General features: G+C 51.6%; 7 protein-coding genes across 7 annotated transcripts; 6 read left to right on the forward strand and 1 right to left on the reverse strand.

The window, feature by feature from the left end:
• Positions 1 to 216: 216 nt before the first annotated feature.
• Positions 217 to 1,472, forward strand: ATEG_01345 (uncharacterized protein; the record flags this gene model as incomplete). Its single annotated transcript, XM_001208710.1, has 3 exons — positions 217 to 237; positions 288 to 479; positions 531 to 1,472. The coding sequence occupies 3 exons, from the start codon at positions 217 to 219 to the stop codon at positions 1,470 to 1,472; spliced, it is 1,155 nt and encodes a 384-aa protein (XP_001208710.1).
• A 1,961-nt stretch (positions 1,473 to 3,433) lies between these two features.
• On the forward strand, positions 3,434 to 7,466 carry ATEG_01346 (ABC transporter ATP-binding protein; the record flags this gene model as incomplete). The annotated part of the gene is made up of 4 exons (XM_001208711.1): positions 3,434 to 3,475; positions 3,539 to 3,733; positions 3,779 to 7,065; positions 7,118 to 7,466. 4 exons carry the CDS (start codon positions 3,434 to 3,436, stop codon positions 7,464 to 7,466), a joined length of 3,873 nt encoding a protein of 1,290 aa, XP_001208711.1.
• Positions 7,467 to 8,169: 703 nt separating this feature from the next.
• ATEG_01347 (uncharacterized protein) lies at positions 8,170 to 8,634 on the forward strand (the record flags this gene model as incomplete). Its single annotated transcript, XM_001208712.1, has 1 exon — positions 8,170 to 8,634. The coding sequence occupies one exon, from the start codon at positions 8,170 to 8,172 to the stop codon at positions 8,632 to 8,634; it is 465 nt and encodes a 154-aa protein (XP_001208712.1).
• A 1,331-nt stretch (positions 8,635 to 9,965) lies between these two features.
• On the forward strand, positions 9,966 to 10,387 carry ATEG_01348 (uncharacterized protein; the record flags this gene model as incomplete). Its single annotated transcript, XM_001208713.1, has 2 exons — positions 9,966 to 10,138; positions 10,192 to 10,387. 2 exons carry the CDS (start codon positions 9,966 to 9,968, stop codon positions 10,385 to 10,387), a joined length of 369 nt encoding a protein of 122 aa, XP_001208713.1.
• Positions 10,388 to 11,444: 1,057 nt separating this feature from the next.
• Positions 11,445 to 13,459, forward strand: ATEG_01349 (aminotransferase-like domain-containing protein; the record flags this gene model as incomplete). Its single annotated transcript, XM_001208714.1, has 8 exons — positions 11,445 to 11,639; positions 11,675 to 11,711; positions 11,792 to 11,823; positions 11,883 to 11,925; positions 11,978 to 12,130; positions 12,201 to 12,277; positions 12,324 to 13,148; positions 13,205 to 13,459. 8 exons carry the CDS (start codon positions 11,445 to 11,447, stop codon positions 13,457 to 13,459), a joined length of 1,617 nt encoding a protein of 538 aa, XP_001208714.1.
• A 1,594-nt stretch (positions 13,460 to 15,053) lies between these two features.
• ATEG_01350 (putative serine/threonine protein kinase) lies at positions 15,054 to 19,071 on the forward strand (the record flags this gene model as incomplete). The annotated part of the gene is made up of 7 exons (XM_001208715.1): positions 15,054 to 15,285; positions 15,346 to 15,385; positions 15,439 to 16,765; positions 16,845 to 16,959; positions 17,020 to 17,189; positions 17,252 to 18,919; positions 19,036 to 19,071. The coding sequence occupies 7 exons, from the start codon at positions 15,054 to 15,056 to the stop codon at positions 19,069 to 19,071; spliced, it is 3,588 nt and encodes a 1,195-aa protein (XP_001208715.1).
• Positions 19,072 to 19,323: 252 nt separating this feature from the next.
• On the reverse strand, positions 19,324 to 20,357 carry ATEG_01351 (endonuclease/exonuclease/phosphatase family protein; the record flags this gene model as incomplete). The annotated part of the gene is made up of 2 exons (XM_001208716.1): positions 19,324 to 19,820; positions 19,883 to 20,357. The coding sequence occupies 2 exons, from the start codon at positions 20,355 to 20,357 to the stop codon at positions 19,324 to 19,326; spliced, it is 972 nt and encodes a 323-aa protein (XP_001208716.1).
• Positions 20,358 to 20,781: the final 424 nt, after the last annotated feature.

Below are 20,781 nucleotides of genomic sequence, written 5' to 3' on the forward strand. Positions count from 1 at the left end.
ATCTGGCATTCCTTGATTGCGTTGGGGTCATTGCACGAAAACTTCGAAAATGACCAACAAGTCCCGGGTCTTTGGCTCTCTCGATACGGACAAGATAATTTTGCTCTTCAGGAATATGTGACTGCAATTAGGGCTCTCCTTGGACCGACTGGCTCGCGCTCCGCTGATAACATAGGCTCTCCGAGGCTGACAGTAGATGTCTGCTTGATATCATGCATGTTGTTCGCTTGCTTTGAGGTAAGTCCCTCAGACTTCGCCTCGCATTCGGCTGCGCTGACGGGGTACAGATTCTATCGAGCCACTATGATTCCGCTATAAAACATATCAGGAGCGGTATCAAAATCATGAATGAGGTGTACTGCGACCCTCGATCAGGCACATTTTGCCATCCGTTCCTCAGATCATCTACAGTGACCGCACTGGAAATGGATAGTTTGCGGAAGATGCTTGTTCGTCTGCAAGATCAAGCCCTGACTCTCGTAAGCCCATTTGTCATCAGGTCAGCGTCAAGACACGACTAACTGGTATAGACACGCGAAGAAGTCGATATGCAACTATCCCAGTCCGTGCCAATAAGGGAAATCGACATTGAAATCCCCGAGGTCTTCCGCTCCATCGGCGAAGCACGCGATATATTCGAATATTACAGAAGCAAGGCTGGTCGTCAGTTCCGCGCGTTGGATGGCGCAGACCCCGACAAATTTATGGATCTCATTCATCACTATTCGCCACTTTTAGAAAAGCTGACCGTGGCGTTGAATAATTTTGAGCACACTCGCGGTCCACTTCTCACGGCCAGAGACAAGACTGGATTAAACATCATCCGGATCTACCAAAAAATGCAATACATAATTCTGGAGTACGGCAAACTTGGAATCTCGGACCAGAGGTCATGGGATAATTACAACTTTATATTTGAAGAAATTGTCACACTGGCCGCTTCGGTGGTTGACAGCGCGCAAGGTATCGAGTGTTTGTCGCTATCACCATCTCAATTGGCAGAGCTCTCCCGGAACGGTCGCTTGAAGCCCTCTTTCTCCCTTGATATGGGCATAATCTCTCCAGTTTACAATGTTGCCACTCTATGCAGAGATCCCGTCATCCGTCGCAAGGCACTTGCTGTGCTTCGCTCAATGTCGCGACAAGAGGGCGTATTCAATAGCCATGCCTGTGCCTTAGTTGCAGAACAGGCAATCGCCATTGAGGAGAGGATGGCTGCAGGGATGGCTTTGAACCATCAAGATGAGAGATCTCTTCTGATGCTCTTGCCCGGGACGAGGCCGTCCTGGCAAAGTGAAACCACCGAAATCAATCACAGCGACGAGATTCCTGACTCAGCTCGCCTGACATACATTCACCCGACTATTAAGATTGCCGACAAAAATGTGTGTTTGACCATTGGCCAACCAGGAAAGCACATGGACATTCCTGTGCCCGCTTTGACTGCCATGCTGGATCTTGTAACGTTGTGATGGGCTAGCCGACCTACGCTTCGTTTCACCATCTGGAGTTATTAACAATATCGCCACTGCTTCTTACCCAATGGGGTGGAAAGTACGGGCTTGGACCGTATGAGGACAGCCGTGCTGGGTTTGACTGATAAACCAGACCGTGGTGTCAAAATATTATCGGTATATATATCCAGGTCCATGAAAACGCCGAATAACAGAATGCCCAATCGGAAACAAAGAAGATGAACCCCTCCAACACCATACACCACACTTGGAGCCACGCATCAGACTGGCGAGTCCCTTTGGCGAGATTCATGGTACATCATGGCTAGGTTCCGCTGCCGAATTTGCCGCATGTATGCCACTTGTTCGTCCCCTGGGCCCTCGAGAGCTTCTTCGGGCGCCTTGAAGGCCTTTCCGCCGATGACGCGATGCATTGAGTACCCGATGAGAACAGCGCAGAAGCAACCGAGGATGATGAGGACGATGATCGCGCTGCGAGAGATATTCCATTCGCCGGAGGCCATGTTGCGGATAGACCGATGTGATGCAGGCTGGAACTATGAGGGTTGTTAGGCGGGTTGCAAGGGGCTTGGGTCAATGTACACACCTGACACTATTGACGAAATCTATGATAAGGATAACAGAAGGATCGAATTTGGTCTTGTGCGTTTGTGTGATGGGTTGACTCGGTGACTCGGGTTTTCAAACTTTTGCCTGGAGAGATGGAACCGACGTCCACCAGCGCTTATATATGTTCTGGAGCAGTGAGTTCTCTGGTCTCCGATCCACTACAATCCAGACCATATTAGCCCCCAGTCGTTTCAAATTGTTCTAGTTCAAAATGGTCGACCGCGACTTGCTGGCCTGTCAGAGCCCTTTCCTCCAGCTGTATCCAGGGCCGGGCTAGTCCGCGACACAACACACTTATGCCACGCTTAAGCACCAATTTTAGATCTCAGCGCCATCAGCCCAATCAGCACCAGGACCGTCGGTGTGTAATGCTGCCCTTAAAAGAATCTTAACCGCTTGGAGCTAAGAGAGATTCCACCGCGATGTATACACTCCCAATCGGGCATAGCGGCCTGCTGACCCTACGTCATAATGCGAACCACCCAATCATGGTGCGAGGATTCATCGCTTCTCATGTCCACCAGATTCTGCGTTTCCCTGGAACAACCACAGTTTGATTGCCCCGTACTACTTATTATTTACGGAGTAGAGATATTCAGCTCTCGTTCACTCCCCCTGGCGCCAAACTTCTTCCGGTTACTCGAAATTCTCGGTCCAGGGCGTATTTTTAGAACCGAAAGGAGTTGACTCTAAGTCCGATGGCACTCCAGACTGTGCATATCAGGCTGACAGCACAAACCAGGCGTGGAAACCAGACATAACAACCTAATCTACGACCCTTGCGTATGGGCTGCTTCGTTCAATGTACGGAGTACCTTGCATGTCATCCATAGGGATATTGTGGAATTGACTTCTCGAAGCTACATCACCCAGGTTCCTGCATTTAAGTGCATTCCGAGATATCTCGCGCCCAGAAATGCTTGAATAATCCTTAAATAATTTTGATTCACCTTTAAAATAATAATGGACTTGGACAGTGGTATAAGCTACGAGGTGATTCCGAGGTCAACGGGCCTAACGTGAACGGCTAACTGGCCCCTTGAGGCTCTAAGGCTGATTGACGGCCACACGTTTCTATTATTATTCTACCATTGAATGGATAATAATTCAATTGGCTACAGGTACATATCGATTTACTTCGTTGTTATTGTCGACAGTGATCCGCATCCGCCCAAGGGGGTGGTGTTTACTCGCATGTACGCAAGGGATATCCCCAGCGCCTAAGGCATCTCCAAGGGTTAGCTATCTCAGGAACATGGCCTGTCGCGAACTTTTCTTCTTCCACTACTCCTGTCAGACATGCGCAAATGATCTCTTTCTGGGTATCAAGTGAACAACAATGATACACCATGCCGACTAAAGAGGACATCGGTCTGGAGGCAATCCAGAAGGTAAGGAACTGGATACTCCTCCATCACAATGTGAGGACACCGACTGATAGTCACGTTCGATAGACTCCTGTAACCACGCAGACAGAAGCATCGCTTTCAGAAGCAGAGAGACAGATCATAGACCGACAACTTCAGCCGCATGTATCGAAAGTCGGCCTCTCCGGTCTGTACCGATTTGCTAGTCGCTGGGATGTGGGTATTGCTATTGGGAGTGCGCTAGCTGCTATCGTTGGTGGTGCTGCTTTGCCGTTCTTTACCGTGAGTATCCTCATAGATGGATATAGTCATCATGGCTGACATTAGAAGCTCATCATCGGACAACTTGCGTCTACGCTCAGAGATGTATCCACGGGGACGTCAACTATCGATCAATTCAACGATCAGTTAGCCACGAATGTCGTCTACTTCATCTATCTGGCAATCGTCGTGTTCGTTACTCTCAGCCTGTCAACAATAGGCTTCACCTATACAGGCGACCATGTCGTCCAGAAAATCAGAGTCCAGTACCTCCAGGCCATCCTTCGACAAAACATTGCATTCTTCGATACACTCGGGGCAGGGGAAATAACGAACCGTATCATCACCGACACGAACCAGGTGCAAGATGGGATCTCTGAAAAGGCCGCGGGTCTGGTCAGTGCTTTCGCATCCTTTATAGCCGCCTTCGTGATTGCATACGTGAAATACTGGAAGCTCGCATTAGTGTGTACTGCAACACTGGTGGCTATGGTGCTTACAATGGGCGGAGGAGCGATCTCGTCGATGGTATTCAACAAGAAAGCCCTTGGAGTCCAAGGTACAGCAAGCAGTTTGGCCGAAGATATTTTGGATTCGATCAGGACCGTCATCGCCTTTGGTGCGCAGAATACCCTGGCGAAGAAATATGAATCGCATCTCAAGGGGGCGCAGAATCCTGGAATCAAATCACAAGTCATGATCGCTTTGATGATCGGTGGTCTTGTAGCCGTTAACCAGTTCAACTCCGGTCTGGGATTCTGGATGGGATCTCGGTTCCTGGTGGATGGGGAGAGCCATATAAAGACAGGAGACATAGTGACAATCATCATGGCGATTGCACTTGGCTCATACAGTCTGGGGAATGTTGCCCCGAACGTTCAAAGTGTGTCGGCCGCTGTTGCAGCAGCCTCGAAGCTGTACGCGATGATTGACCGCCAGTCACCTCTGGATGCATTGTCTGACGAGGGAAAGAAGCTGACTGCTGTACGGGGGAGCCTTAACTTCCAACATATCCGCCACATCTATCCTTCTCGGCCGGAAGTTACTGTCTTGCATGACTTGAGCATCTACATACCTGCTGGCAAGACGACCGCGTTCGTGGGTCCATCGGGATCAGGAAAGAGCACGCTGATCGGACTAATCGAAAGGTTCTATGAGCCTGTCGGTGGGACGATATCACTGGATGGTCACAATATTGAGCATTTGAACTTGCGCTGGCTGCGACAACAAATCGCGCTGGTGTCACAAGAGCCTAAATTATTTGCAGCCACAATATTCGAGAACATCAAATTTGGGTTGGTTGGATCTGAATACGAAAATGAGGCGGAGGCTCAAATCGCCAAAAGAGTGGAAGAAGCTGCCCGAATGGCAAATGCCCATGATTTTATCATGGCCCTCCCGAATGGCTACGACACGAATGTCGGCGGATTCTCCCTCTCTGGTGGACAGAGGCAACGTATCGCAATAGCACGAGCAATTGTCAAAAACCCGAAGATCCTTCTTCTTGATGAGGCAACCTCGGCGCTCGATGCAAAGTCCGAACGGATTGTACAAGCTGCTCTGGATCAAGCGTCAAGGGGCAGAACGACCATCGTTATTGCACACCGACTATCTACCATCAAAGAGGCCGATAATATAGTCGTCTTTGCCGATGGCCGAATAGTCGAGCAAGGGTCACATAGAGATCTCATGGGCCTCGGAGGAGTTTATCACAACATGGTCAAGTCGCAACAAGTCCAGGCGAGGTTGTCTACTCTTATGGGCCAAAGAGCATCAGTGGTTGACCATGATTCCCCGGATGATGATCTCCACGACCAGGATGAGTACAGCGATTCCGGCTCAGAGATCGGCCTTAAAACCGGAAGGATGAAGCGGCGTAAATCCAGGATGTCCATGCTACTTCCTCTGCGCCCGGCCGAGGAGAAGAAACAGGCATCGCTCGGCACACTCATGAAATTCATATTCTCGTTCAATCGTCCTGAATGGAAGTTAATGGCCGTTGCCTTTGTTATCTGCGCTCTTGCTGGTGGAGTGCAGCCAACACAGAACGCGATCTACGCGAAAGCGATCACCACCTTGAGTTTGCCGCCGAGTCAATATCACAAACTTCGCCAAGATGCCAACTTTTGGTGTCTGATGTTTCTGATGCTAGGCTTTACCACATTGCTTCTATTTTATCTTCAGGGTATTGCGCTTGCCTACTGCTCCGAGAAACTACTGTATCGGGCACGGAGCCAAGCATTCCGAGTCCTGCTGCATAAGGAGACCTCGTTCTTTGACCAGGAAGAGCATACTACAGGATCATTAGTAGCCATGCTATCCACCGAAGCCAAACAGATGGCAGAGGTATCTGGAAACACTCTTGGCACTTTGCTGATGGTCTCTGTTAACCTGGTGGCCTCGATAGTCGTAGCCATCGCTATGGGGTGGAAGCTAGGACTAGTCTGTGTTTCAACGGTCCCGGTACTTCTGCTTGCAGGGTTCCTCCGTTTCTGGGTACTCGGTGAGCTTCAGCGCCGATCGAAAAGGGCCTATCAAACCTCCGCTAGCTCTGCATGTGAAGCCGCCGCTGCGATTCGCACTGTTGTGTCTATGACAATGGAAGGCGTGCTCCTGGAGCGCTACCAGACCCAGTTGCAGCAGCAGCTTCGTGGGGATCTGATATTCCTGGTAAAGTCGTCCATGCTATACGCAAGTTCCCAGGCTTTGCCTTACCTCTGCATGGCGTTGGGGTTCTGGTATGGTGGAAACTTGCTCGGCCGTGGGGAATACTCGCTCTTTCAACTCTATATTTGCTTCACCGAGATCATCTTTGGCGTTCAGGCGGCTGGGAGCATTTTCTCTAAAGCTCCTTCGATGAGCACTTCGAAACATGCCGCCGCTTCTTTTCAAGATCTCTTCGGACCGGCCCCGATTATGAGCCACAAGAGGGATGGTTTGCCAGTACCTTCTATAGAAGGGTGTGTCGAGTTTCGCGACGTGTCATTTGCATATCCCACGCGCATCCAACAGCGTGTATTGCGGCATTTCGACCTCACCATCAAACCAGGGCAGTACGTTGCTATAGTAGGCGCCAGTGGGAGCGGCAAGAGCACAATTGTTGCCCTTTTACAGCGATTCTACAACGCTGTAGCTGGCGAGATATGTGTTGACGGTCGAAACATTGCTTCCCTCGACACGGAAGACTATCGAAGGCATCTAGCCCTCGTCGGGCAAGAACCGTCTCTCTTCCAGGGAACGATTCGGGAGAATATCCTCCTCGGGTGCACCCACGCGGACCCCGATGCCTCTGAAGAAGCGCTCCTAGAAGCCTGTAAGGCAGCCAACATCATCGACTTCATCATGTCACTACCGTGAGTTATCTTATCCTAATTCCAGTCTCGACACAGCGCTAACACCCATCAGACAAGGATTTGATACTATTGTCGGAAGCAAAGGTGGCATGCTGTCCGGTGGTCAAAAGCAACGTATCGCTATTGCGCGAGCCCTGATACGGAATCCCAAAATACTGCTTCTTGATGAGGCTACATCGGCATTGGACTCAGAATCTGAAAAAGTCGTCCAGGATGCCTTGGATGCTGCGGCGCATGGGCGGACAACGATCGCTGTCGCCCATCGTCTGAGTACTATCCAACGGGCGGATATGATCTGTGTCCTCGATCAGGGAGAGATGGTAGAGTGCGGGACACATAAGGAGTTGATTCAAAAGCGCGGACAGTATTATGAATTGGTGAAGCTGCAGACTTTGGGATAGAGGGACGGGTAGTTCAAGTATCTGAGAAATAGATTTACTTAATTTCATCATCTATTATAATTGATTCATTCAACGCTTCATAGTATCGAAGTACCTAGATAGTAGTACTGGAGTTCCAACCCACCAGGAAGGTGATGGACAACGACACACCTAAGGCCTCCCATCTTGCTCCGATGGTGGTCTGCGGGCAGGGGTATAAAGGCCGGGCTCTTGCCTCATACGTGAGCCAATGGATATCACTAAGAGGCGCAGAATACTGCGGTATTTCGATTAGCGTGTGGCGTAGTCATCTCGAAAGCCTCTCTGGCGGTCGGAAAATTATCCAAGCGCCCACCTTCAGGAATGAGACTGGGCTGTGTTTGCATGCATCAATAAATACGGTTCATCTTGTTCGTACCTTTAAGAGCCGGCGTCCTCATCGACTGACTCGTCAGGTCCCTTAACCTTAAACAATCTAAAGAACAAACACTTGCAAGCCATGGTCATCGGCATCCTCAAGCCTTTCGCTGTTTTTTGTTGCCAGCCCCAATCCCAACAATATATCAAAACAGTCAAGAATCTGGGCGATGCAGGGCGAACGCTTGCAGACAAACTTGCAACCGAGTCAAATCAAACGCAAACCGTCATTGAAACCACATTTGACCTCTGCCTCAAAATCAGACGCCCGGAAGACTCAGCCAACCCCAATCAAATATCCGTGGAGATGGTGACAGATGAGTGTATACCATCTCTGCTAGAGGAAGCCACTCGGCACTATCGCATTTTTGCGGATTATGGCACAGACTTTATCTGGAGACATCCGGATGATGTCAGATCGGATGAAGACAGCCATGTCGATTCAGATGAGGTTCTATCGACATATCCTTCCTCTGTTCGTGAACTCTACGACGCCTGGGTGGACACTTACACGGACAACTTCAGAAGGCGATGTGAAGAAACCCAGAACTACTCGGCCACTGTCTTTTCAACCATAACAGAGGAAGTGGCGTGGAACGTGGCCGGTTACCTATTAGCCTGGCGCATCACCATGAGTCCTCAAATTGGAAGCCTCGAATATACCGCGGGAAATGCAAAATATTTGCTATGCCGTGGGGAGGAGACTGCTGTGACAACGCTGTTCTTGAAAGACCAGGTAGAGCTCTTGGCCAAAAAGGAGCCTATAGAGTGAGCAGAGACATTCAAGTACGGGTTGATGATTGATATATATTTCTGTCCGTGCGTTCAGTGTATGTTGTTAAGTTGTTGCTCTCAATCCATATTCTTAGCCTATATTCAAGAACATTTCGTTTATTTTGATCTGCGGTGGTCTGGTCATCTCTGTATTATTTGCAACGTCTGGAGAACAACCTTTAATTACTCGTGGATCCTCACGAAAGATGGCGGGATCGTGTACTTCCCGCAATGTGGATTTGGACTTTGTCGTCAAACTCTGATATAACAACTTCAACCAAGACAAACCAACTTACATCCGCATGTGTGTCACAATGAAACGAATGTACGAGGTAAGATAAGCCCTCAATATCGGTTGGCTGCTCTCTAATCCCGATAGAATGCGCTTAAGCTCCTCGAAACCCGCTGGCGAAAGGCCCGCCCTAAAGTGCGGCTACCCCGGGACCTCCTGATGTGGACAATGTTCCCGGCACGTCCACGCTAACAGGAATGGCCACCCTAGTGGGCATGAAGGAATGGCTCTAGGTCATAGGGCATTCTGTAAGTCGTGGACTCTTCAGGAACGCGTGTAATTCCATGAATTCAGATAATTAACGGACCCTTCTAGGACAGCGATCTCAGGCTCTTGAACATCGTCCATAGCGCGAGGACTAAAGGCAAAGGAAGCACATGCGCTTTCATCCGCTCCTTTTTGCACGCCCACGGCCTGGGAACGGAATTCCCAAAGCGCATTGGGCTCTACACTTCGCCTGACCTGCGGCATATCAGGGAGCGAATCCAGATTAACAACCAGCCCATCGCCGAAGATCGCTTCGCACAGTACTTCTTCGAGGCATGGGAGGATCTACACTCTCCAGGATCCAACGTAAGCGCAGCGCCTGCTAGACAACCGCGCTACTTCCGGTTACTGGCACTTGCTTGCGTTCCATACCTTTATCAGAGAAGAGGTGGAGGCAGTAATATTTGAAACGCATCACGGCGGCGAGTATGACACTACGAAGGCGATACCCAGCCCCGTTGTCACCGGCATCACGTCACTAGGAATGGATCATGTCGACCAACTTGGTCCGACCTTGACGGATATCGCGTGGCATAAAATGGGCACATTCAAGCGGGGGGTTCCGGCGTTCTCGGTCCCCCAAGATCCAGGTCTTGTGGGTGATGCAGAAACGTGCTGCAGCGAAAGGAACCGCTTTCCAGATTGTTCCTCCAGACAGTTCTTTGCCGAAGAACAACAGAGTACTGAGCATTCCGGTATAACGATTGAATTGCTCGTTGGCTTTGAAAATCTCCAGTTCATTCTTGCAGCGAAGGGCTGGCGAGCATGAAATGACCACTGAAGACATTGCTTTGGGAGTCGAAAACATTTTTTGGGCCGGTCGTTTCGAAGTCATCGATGATGGCGACTCCCAATGGTTCCTTGATGGGGCGCATAACACATTGAGTCTGGGACAGGTTGCCGAATGGTACTCGAAAAGCCTCGACCCGCCACCTGCACAGAAGTAAGTGAGGTGTCACTCCTCGATGAATACATCTCTAACTAAAGACATTGCAGAAGTCGGGTCTTAATATTCAGCCACTATTCGGAGGAGCGTGACAGGGTGGAACTTGTGGAGCACCTGGCTCGCGCCCTCGTACACCATAGTGCAAGGCTGAATCATGTCATCTTTACCACCTATGACGAGACAGAAGACGGCTCCAAAAGGATCGGCATGTTCATCCCCAGTCACCCCTTTACGCAGCCGAGCTAACATGCGATAGACAAACCGCTTAAAGTCCCAGAGACTCTATCTCCGGAATATCGGACGATCTATACGACTGTGCGGAACAAGATTGATCCGTTGGCTGTAGTATCCAGCGAACCAACCATCGAAAGATTGGTGGTCAAGCAAGTGGCATGCAGGTGCTAGTGACTGGCAGTCTACATTTCGTTGGTGGAGCGTCGAACATCCTTCGGCCATAGATCTGAGTGGCGTCTGCACGGAGGACATCCGAGACATCCTACAATCTCCAATAACTACTACGGGGGGACTATGTATAACGCAAGAACGCGCCCTTTGTGTCAGTGAGGATGTTCGTCGTGGATCCTCTACTCCGTACTTTCTTCTGGTATCCGGCTGATAAGCGAGATCCGATCCCGGCGATAGCCTTATCTATGCGGGCGCGGGGTCGCATGTCGCGTGTCCTTGTATTTCCTGCTGGAATCCCGAAACATCAGGCACTTGACGTCTCCGGTCTACTCAGCTGACTCGGACTTCTTCTGGCTCTGCTTGTAAACTTTCATCATCTCCGTCATTCTTTTCTCTGTGGCATTAATGGGACTCCTCTGGATGTCACGGATGGTACCGGCAAATACCGGATGTTTCACGGCAGACTTACCCGTCCCTCTTTGCATTCTTCTTCCCCGCGCCCTGTCAGTGACGAGAGTTGCATCCACCGCGATCCGTGACTCAATTAGATAACAGAAACTCGGTGGAGGCCAGTGCAACAAAGCTGATCGCAATCCTGCACCGGAACTTGCGTCCAAGGGGAGCAATGGGCGTTATCTTGCATCATGATGGGTGACATGGATCTCGTTGGCCGCCCGGCGGAACCGGATCCGCTCCAAAAGAATGACTCGGCTTATTTTGTGTGACTAAGAAAAGTCCCCATAAGTACCACTGGGGGTCCTCAGTCGGTCCATCTCCAACCTGCCCTTTGCCAACGCTTTTCTACTACAATTGTTGTCGTCCAACTAGTCTGTGACCTGATCGCCGGTCGATTCTACTACCAATCCCTTCGCGTCGCACTCTCGATCCCTCGGTCAAAATGAGCCCTCCCGCCGCCATGGATGACTCCAACGGCGCCGTTCCCTCGCACGCCCCATTGACGGTCGAGGGCATTCCTGCCCTGCGGGCAAAGAGCGCCCCGATTCCGACTGGTGTTGCGCCTGCGACCAACAGTGATATGTTCAAGAGCCCGGTAGGCTCTGCCTGTTCCTTTGCGACACAACGGGAAAAAGCGGTGTGTGCGTGAGCTAACTGTGACTGTTCTTACAGGCCTGCTATACCAAGCCCAAGGCCAAACGCTTCGATCGTGAGTCCGACGGTTCCCCTTTCACGGCGCATGCAATCGCGGTCGCCGTTGGGTCAAGACGTTGTTAACAACATGGGTAGACATTTTCTCCCTTGAGTCGAAGTCGCGGAAGGTTTGTGCTGGAAGTATATATTCTGAATGCGTAGACGCTAATTAGGTTTGCGCTGCTAGGTCTCGACCTTGAAGGGTGCTGCGCGCTATCTGAAAAATCCTGGTATGTCTGTTGTCGATCTGGCACGTTCGGCAATAGCTGACTGAGTACAAAGGCCTCATTTCTCTCGGAGGCGGCTTGCCCTCGCCGGAATACTTCCCCATTGAAGAGATCGACATCAAAGTTCCCACGCCGCCTGGCTTCTCCCCAGAAGCCACTCGTGAGTCCGGCAGTGTGCTGCGCGCATGCAAGGGTGATGCCGAGGCGGGTAAGAGCTTGTATGGTATGGCTATCGTTTTACACCCCAGCCATTAGGTCCAAACGCTGACAGGCACTAGACCTCCAAGTTGCTCTTAACTATGGACAAGCTATGGGATCTCCTCAGCTACTCCGCTTTGTTACGGAACACACTGAAGTATGGATCTCGACACTTGCACTTGGTTGTCGCTAACAGCATCCAGCTTATCCACAATCCCCCATATGCCGACTGGCAATGCTGCCTGACCTGCGGCAGCACGTACTCCTGGGATACGGCGCTCAGAATGCTTTGTGAGCGTGGAGATTATATCATGATGGAGGAGTACACCTTCTCCAGCGCGCAGGAGACTGTGCTTCCCCTGGGCGTCAAGGTTGTATCGATTAAAATGGATGAAGGAGGTCTTATTCCTGAATCTATGGACGAACTCCTGAGCAACTGGGATGAGGCTGCCCGCGGTGCTCGCAAGCCGTTCGTGCTTTATACTATTCCCACCGGACAGAACCCCACTGGTGCTACCCAGTCGGCCGCGAGACGCAAGGCCATCTACCAAGTGGCTCAGAAACATAATGTCTTCATTGTCGAGGATGAGCCGTACTACTTCCTCCAGATGCAGCCATACACAGGAGCGGACAGTTCCGCGGTCCCGCCGCCTGCGAACCACGGGGAATTCATCAAGTCCCTCATTCCCTCTTATCTGAGCATCGATGTGGACGGTCGTGTGCTTCGTCTGGAATCATTCTCCAAGGTCCTCACCCCTGGTTCTCGGGTTGGCTGGGTTGTCGGCTCCGAGCAAATCATCGAGCGCTTCATTCGTAACTGCGAAGTCGCCTCCCAGAACCCCGGTGGTATCTCTCAGATCGTCATTTACAAGCTCCTGGATGAGCATTGGGGTCACACTGGATACCTCGACTGGTTGATTAACCTGCGACTGTCGTATACCGACCGCAGGAACTCCATGGTCCGGGCATGCGAACAACACCTTCCCAAGGAGATTGCTTCCTGGATCGCTCCTGCGGCCGGCATGTTTGTAAGTCCCTAATACCCATGGTCATGCCCACCGTAGCAGAAACTGACAGCGCATAGCACTGGATCGAGGTTGACTGGAAGAAACACCCCGGTCTCTCTTCTGGAAAGACTCGAGAACAAATTGAGGAGAATATCTTCCATGCGGCGGTCAACAACGGTGTCCTTGTTTCTCGAGGAAGCTGGTTCAAGGCTGCTGATGTAAACGAGGGCAAGATGTTCTTCCGTGCGACCTTTGCGGCTGCTAGTTCGGAGGCCATCTCCGAGGCCATCTCACGTTTTGGAGGATCTCTGAGAGCCGAATTCGGACTTTGAGGGCGTACGATATCTGAAAAAAAGGAACATGGGTCATCGTTGGGTAATGCATTTGGGTCAAGAATAGAGGCTGCGACTACTCTGCTAGTAAATACTCAGCTTTATAGATTACGTGTACCGCAGTAATGCAGGCATTTTCAGACCACTTGCCGTTCTTTATTTGAACACGCTCCGCTCTATCTGCTCTTTTTCATCTTACAAACGTACTAAAATTCTCATTCTTCAGGTGATATCCACATACGTACGTAGTCCTCTTGAGGCGGTCAGAGCAGCCTTCTGCCGAGATCGGCAGTAACGTGATCGATCTCGAACTTTAATCGAACGTTTGCTCGCCCCATCCGGTCCGGAGAATACCAGACTGCCCTGCGAACTACGACGCTTGAGGAACGGAGTACTCGAGACTTGGCGGCCCTCGAGTCATAATGCTTGAGTGTTTAGAGATTTTTGAGATTTGTTTGCATCCGTGATATCCTACTCTCTTTGTCCTTTCTTTCCGTGGCCGTTTGCCGCATTGTTCAAAAGAAAACGGTTTTGTTTTGTGTCGCTCCGACACTAGCAATTGGACATATCTCGAGTGGTAAGTTCACCTTTTCTGCTGGTATATATCCTTACGTATGGTGATGCCTTCCATGTTCTCGTTGAGCACTATGAGCTGGTTTGGTTGGCTTCTCTGTCTGGAAGCGCCGTTGAATTGTCCCCATGTTGTTGTCTCTTTCACGTGACTTCATCCTGTAGAGCTGTCCCATCACATTCTGATTCTGCTGTATCCTGCATGCTAAGGAGGAGTCTGTCTTCTATGCGGTGCTGCTGCTGCTCATATATTTGAACAGATTGCTCTCTGATTATATTGCATATTGGTGACTCAATGATCTACAAGCAGTGATGCTAACAATGGTCTAGTTGTTCTTCTCCAATCATTGGGATATTTCGATCTGGCATCGGAATATTGAATCTCCTTCAGTGACGTTGCCTGCCACAGACTTCTGTTACTACATTTCACGGGATTCTCCTTCGTCGATCGCTGATTGGAGAAGGTTCATCTTTCTTCACGGGGGCCTTCCCAGACCAAGGCCTTTGTGTGCCTGCTTTCTCCATCAAAAGAGAGCCTCCCATTGGCGCTAGTCGCTAGCTCCCGCTTTTAGCGCCACTGAAAGTCGCTCTCTGCGAACTTCCACTGTGCGATCCATCATCCGCACTGATATCAAAACGTGCATTGGATATAGCATCCAATTTCCTTTCCTTATAACAGGCCTAGCACGACTAATATTGAACCTGGAAGAAGCTCTAGGAATTGCACCTAGGCGGTACATATCTTCTGCGTGTTGGAATTTGCCGAGGTCCGGGTTTTAGGGCTAGAGCGCCTTCACAATTCACGACTTGATCCATGGAGCGTTAGACCATCAGCCTTGACAGTCACTGAGCATCAGTTCAACGGAAATTGTCTTGTATACCCTCGTGATCAGAAACGTGAGTATATCTGCCCTGTCCTCCTCGCCTCCTCCCGCATCTGTTTCCCTTTCACGTATCCTCTCACCGTTTGACTTCCCTTCTTCCCTTTCTTCTTCCACCTTGCTATCGTCGAGCTTTCATGACAATGCAAGATCAGAACCCTCTAGAAAACCATGGACGCCCCTGCGGGTTTGAAAATTCCTCCTCAAGTCTTGTTATGTGTGCTGACTCGTGTGGCCTTAGTGCTCCACCCGGTCGAGGTTTCGAGGCACGCATCTCGCCAACCACCTTTGCCGGTGGAAGTTCCCATCCTCAAAATCTCCCATCTGCTTCGTCAGTCCAGGCGTCACAAGGGGCCTTTGGCATTCCTCGAGAGCGTAAGTACAGTGTCTCATATGGGTTCGCTGAATACAGGCTGTTGACTGATTCGTGTCTAGCGTTGATCCCCAGACCCGTTGGGAACAGCAATCCCTTTGCGTGAGTACATCTTATCAATCGGCCATGTGATCGCGATTAACAAATAGTTGCAGCTCCGTACCTAACTCAGGGCGGTTTCGTGAACATTTCGAAGACGACGCCCCTTCGTACCCTTTACCGAGCAGTGGCTCGAATTCGCACCAGCAGTCGAGCTCGGAACAACGCGGTCATACAGCCTCTCCATCTTTCGGGAGTGTCCTAGGTTCGCCTGGCCCGTCGATCCCAGCAACCCCCTATCTCCACGGATCTTCATCTAGCGATCTCCTTGCAAGTTTCCGCCGCTTCAGACAGAACTCCGGGGGAAACAGTCGTCATATCTCAAAGGAAGATATTGGCCCACCTCTACCCACAGACGCCAATCCATTCAGCCTCAGTGGCAGTGTAGGAGAAGGAAACAATCCAGGCCTGTATCCCGAGATCTCTCCTGCTGAAGAGCCTGACAAACCCGGAAACCGCCGAGACCATTCGACGGGCTCCATTACTTCTGCGATTAGAAGTTTGTTCTCTCACAGCAAGAAGAAATCGAGTGATATTCTCGTTCCTGGACAACCCCCTCACACCCGCAAACCCTCCCATCTTCGCCAACTTTCGAAGTCGATATCGAAGTTGAAATTGCGCTCGAAGAGCGACCCCATTGACAAAAGGGTCAACCGTGCTTTCGCAGCTGAAAGTAGTGACGTCGGTTTTTACCATTCGACACCAACCTATCTCCCCAGTGGCGCTCCTCGTCCTTTAGCTCTGACCACGCTTTCGGCGCCTCAACTGAGCCAAAATCGGTTTGTCAGCCCTTACCAGATATCAAACGCACACCCGTCACAAGGTTCATCAAGCGCCAGCCAGGAGTCTCTGCTTCCTCCTGTTCCGGATCTTCCTTGCCGTACTCGCGACTATTCTGAGGCGAAGACCCGGTTCCCGAAATTGAAAGACCTCATCATGGATCCCACTCGCACTTCTCGTTTCCTGGACCCGACGTCCGCGATGGCGGCCATCACAAAGCACAAAGCGGAGGCAATCAAGCTTGCCAAGGAACAGGCAGCCGCGGTACAGGAGATGTGCCGCAGAGCAAAAACCGAAACGCCGCCATACGAGTTCGAAGAGCTGATCGGCAAAGGCTCGTACGGTCGTGTGTATAAGGGCCATCAACTCCCCTCTCGCAAGGTTGTCGCGATCAAGGTTATGGATATCGATTCGATGGATTACAAGTCCCTCCGCGATTTCAAAGACGAGTCCATCAAAGATTTCATCCACGAAACCAAGGTTATGAAGCAGGTCAAGGACGCTGGAGCCAAGAACATCAACGAGTTGATTGAGGCTATTTCGATTCATTCGCAGCTGTGGCTGGTTTGCGAATACTGTCCTGGTGGTAGTGTGAGGACTCTGGTTAGTCCCGACACATTCCTTTTTCTTTATCTCTTTATCTCTTACTCAACATTGGCTAACCTTGGCGTATGATCACTAGATGCGGGCCACAGGAGATCGCCTCGACGAGAAATTCTTGATTCCAGTGGCACGCGAACTCGCTGCTGGTTTACGTGCCATTCATGATGCGGGCATCATCCACAGAGACATCAAGGGTAGGTTGTTGAGCATCCATGAATTGATAAATGACAAACCATGCTAACGACTCCAAACAGCTGCCAATGTCTTGATCCACGAAGAAGGCCACTTGCAGATTTGTGACTTTGGCGTGGCAGGCGTCCTCCAGTCACAAAAGGACAAACGGTCCACCTGGATTGGGACGCCGCATTGGATGCCGCCGGAGATGTTTTCGACCCGGGGCGAGGCCCACAAATACGGAAGCGAGGTAAGTTCTTATAATCAGACGGATGAGTGAAATGGACGAGGCTAATTCACTGACCCTCACAGATTGACGTTTGGGCGTACGGATGTACCTTGTTCGAATTCGCCACTGGCAACCCTCCCAACTCAAACTTGCGTGAACGTATGCAAATCGGAAGACAACTGAACCGTACCACCCCGAAGCTGGACAACGTGAAATACAGCGATGGCCTCAAGAATCTGGTGTCATTCGCTCTCGAATCGAATCCCGCTACTCGGCCTTCTATGGCTGATATTCTCTTGCACCCTTACATCGCCGATTCTGAGGAGATCTATCCTACGTCCTCGTTACGTGAACTTGTTCGGATCTACTATCAGTGGTCCCAGCGCGGAGGACAGAGAATCTCCTTGTTTCACCCCGGAGGAGCTGCAGCTGCAGAAGTCCCAGGCGTCGAGTCCGACTTTGAAGAGGACTGGAACTTTAGCACTACAGATGGCTTCGAGAGGCGGTTCTCCGTCATTGATCTGGACCAAGTTGCTGCGTCTTTGGCGGAAATGGAAAGGGAAGACAGCCCGGCTCGTCCCGTCGAATCCGACTCGAACGAAGAACCTGTCCAAACCGCCATGACCGAAGAAGACAAAGCGAACTTTGATGAACGCGTCCGCAGAGGCGCTGAAGCCATGGAAGGTCTTTTCAACGAAGAAAAGCCGAGTTATAGATACGAGACCAAGAATGATTTCGTGCCAGTCGAGCCCCGACCACCAGTCTCTGACCTTCCTCTCCGCATGGAAACCGACCGTTCCTCTGTCACCTCGACTTTTATTGACATTGACATTGGATCTTTCGATTCCTCACATTATGCTGCGGGGGCAACATCAGCCCAGCCCTTCCAGCTTGCGGACGCCGATACGATCAAAGCTAACAGATCAAGCGGTCGCCAGCAGCGCAACTCAAACGAAGCGCGTTCTCGCTCATCCAGCAGTGATGTTGAGGCCACCCGCGAGTCGGTCGACATGACTTACCAACCCCAAAACGGCCCACGCCCCCCGACTATGGACTGGAAATTCCCCGTGTTCATGCAGCCTGCGACAGAGGAGGCGTCCGAGGCAGAAGCTGAAAGTCCTAAGCAAGAAGCACCAGAGGCTGATCTCAGCGGCAGACGCGCGACAATGGAATGGACCTTCCCCGTCATGACCTCCAACGAACAAGGGAGCCAGGATAGCGCAGTGGACTATAACCGTTACAGCACTCTCAGAGCGCCTTTGACGGCTCTCCAGGAACCTTTAACGGCCAACCGTACCTCCAGCATCGGTGAGCCAGGCGACTCTCGACCGTCCACATCGACCTCCGGAAAGTCCAGTATCTCCGTCAGCTCTGAGACCGATTACGACCCCTTCCGTTTCGACCGCCCCTCCACTCCTCCCCATGCTTCTATCGAGCATGCGAGATCCTCAAGCAACGAGTTTCCGGTGTTGGAATTGTCGGATTACAGCGACCCTGAGCGATCATCTGTTCTGGACGGCCCTGGTCCTGACGAAGAAGACGAGCCTCTCGGGGAAAATCATTCAGTGCCTCAGTCTGAGCCGTTCCCAACCGCCATCCCGTCGAGAGCCCCTGAGGCCAACGCGCCCTTCCCCACCATCGACGAGTCTCCTATGTCTGAGCCTTTGCCGACCGCGAGGCGTGATCCCCCATCAAGTATTGCTTCGATGGGCCCTATCCAATTCCCCGAGCTACTTCCGCCGCGGCTTGAGGTGATGACTGGAAGATCTGACGAGTCTGCCATTACAGCTGAATTGGACAGACTACTCGGTGACTTCCTGGGGGCGCTTTCTGCCACTGGAGAGGCGCTGTCTCGTACTCGGATTAGCGCCGACTCCAGCAAAGACCGCAGCTCGACTTCTGAATAGATGTTGATAACTTGAACCTTGTGCGATACGTGCATTGACTGTTGGCGCTAGCGATTGCTTAGACTACAGGTTGATTTGGATGACTTACGACATGTTTTGTGGGCGCGTCATGGTGTTACATCGTTGGATCCCTTTGTCTGGCCAGCAAGCCGTGGTAATTTGGAAGCTGTGTACCATATTCGGACCTTTAGAGGGCGGTTTTTCAATCGTTTGCATCTAGCTTGAACTGCATAATACATCTGCCACATTCAGATAATCTCAAACTCTGCCTGCAGGCCCAAATGATCAGTCACCCACATCTCCTCCCCCTTCTCTCCATCACTCTCTTCGTTGCTGTCCCCCTTCGGATACTCAACCCAAATCTTCTCCCCAGCCCCAATCCTCTGCAAGGCCGTCACCCGCAGCCCCCCGCAGAACAACACCTTGTCCATACGACTACACCCAAATTTCTCGCGCATCCAGTCAGGGATCTGCTGGCCCCAGGTGAAGCTCTCCTCGGTCCCGTCCCGGCCGCCGAGGACCAAGAACGCGTCGTGGAGGTTACAGTCCCGCGGGGCGACAGCATCCTCGGGCGCAAAGGCGTTCAAATCGCCGGCAAGAATCGCCCCATGCGGCGTAGGTAGGGACACCTCTCCACCGTCAGCGGTGCCATGCATGAAGTCCGCCGCGCGCCGCAGCTGCACGGGCCGCCGCGGCGGAACAGACACGAGACTTTCCAGGTGGGTGTTGCAGAGGCGCAGCGGGGCTGTTTTCGCTGTTTGTATTAGCTGTCCTCGGGCAGAATGGGCTCAGGTGGGTTGAACATACCGTTCGGGTTGAGGGCGATATCGACAAAGAGCGCGTCGCGCTGCATCCGCGACGCGGCGTAGGGAACGCGAAATACGCGTTCCACGGGGAGGCGCTTGTCGACGAGGGTGGTGGTGCCGTAGCTCCCTAGCCAGTGCTGCGTGGAGAAATCGGTGATGTAGAAGTTGTCTTGCACCCAGGGCGTGGCTTTTATCAGCTCGAGATCGGAGGCGACCATTTCCTGCAGGAAGATCACCTCCGGGTAGGGCGCAGGCGGCCGTTGCGAGAGATAGCGCAGGGCTGCGGCGGTGCGCTCATTCTTGCACGGCACTTGGAAGTCGATGTTCCAGGTTGTAAGGCGGAGGTTGCGTAGGGGGCTGGTGCTGGCGGCGTCCCTGTGGGCGTGGAGCGGTGTCCATGTCGGGGCGATGTAGTGGTAGAAGGATTGGAGGTTTGGGAGATCGAAATTCCTGGGATTGTTCAGTCGGGAAGCCATCGTGGAATGCGGAGAACGCTGTGGGGTGGAATAGTTGGATAGTTGAATAGTTGGGAGTGGAGGGGTCGAGGGGCTGACATTCCTGGTGATATGCCGTTGTATGCCTACCGGTGGCGGAAGCCCTCATATACTTCTCTTCATCACCTCTCTCTCGTTTCCTTCATCTTGGTTTTCTCTCTCCGTCATTTCTTCCTCATCATGCTATCACGCCATGCCGCCCATCACTCTTCTCTCGTCTCGCTTTGAAGCCTCACCGCAGTCCTCTCGCCAGTGGAGATGTCTGCTCCAGGAAGTGAAGCTGCTGTATATCCAGCGCCAATACAAACAATGCGCGACACGCGCCTTTGACATCCTCCATATGGCCCCGGAGCCAGTAAGCTATGCTCGTTTTCTTCCTGGTCGTCCTCATCTAACGCGAATCAGA

The sequence above is a fragment of the Aspergillus terreus genome, genomic scaffold (assembly GCF_000149615.1).
Source record: "Aspergillus terreus NIH2624 scaffold_2 genomic scaffold, whole genome shotgun sequence".
Taxonomy (NCBI): Eukaryota; Fungi; Ascomycota; class Eurotiomycetes; order Eurotiales; family Aspergillaceae; genus Aspergillus; species Aspergillus terreus.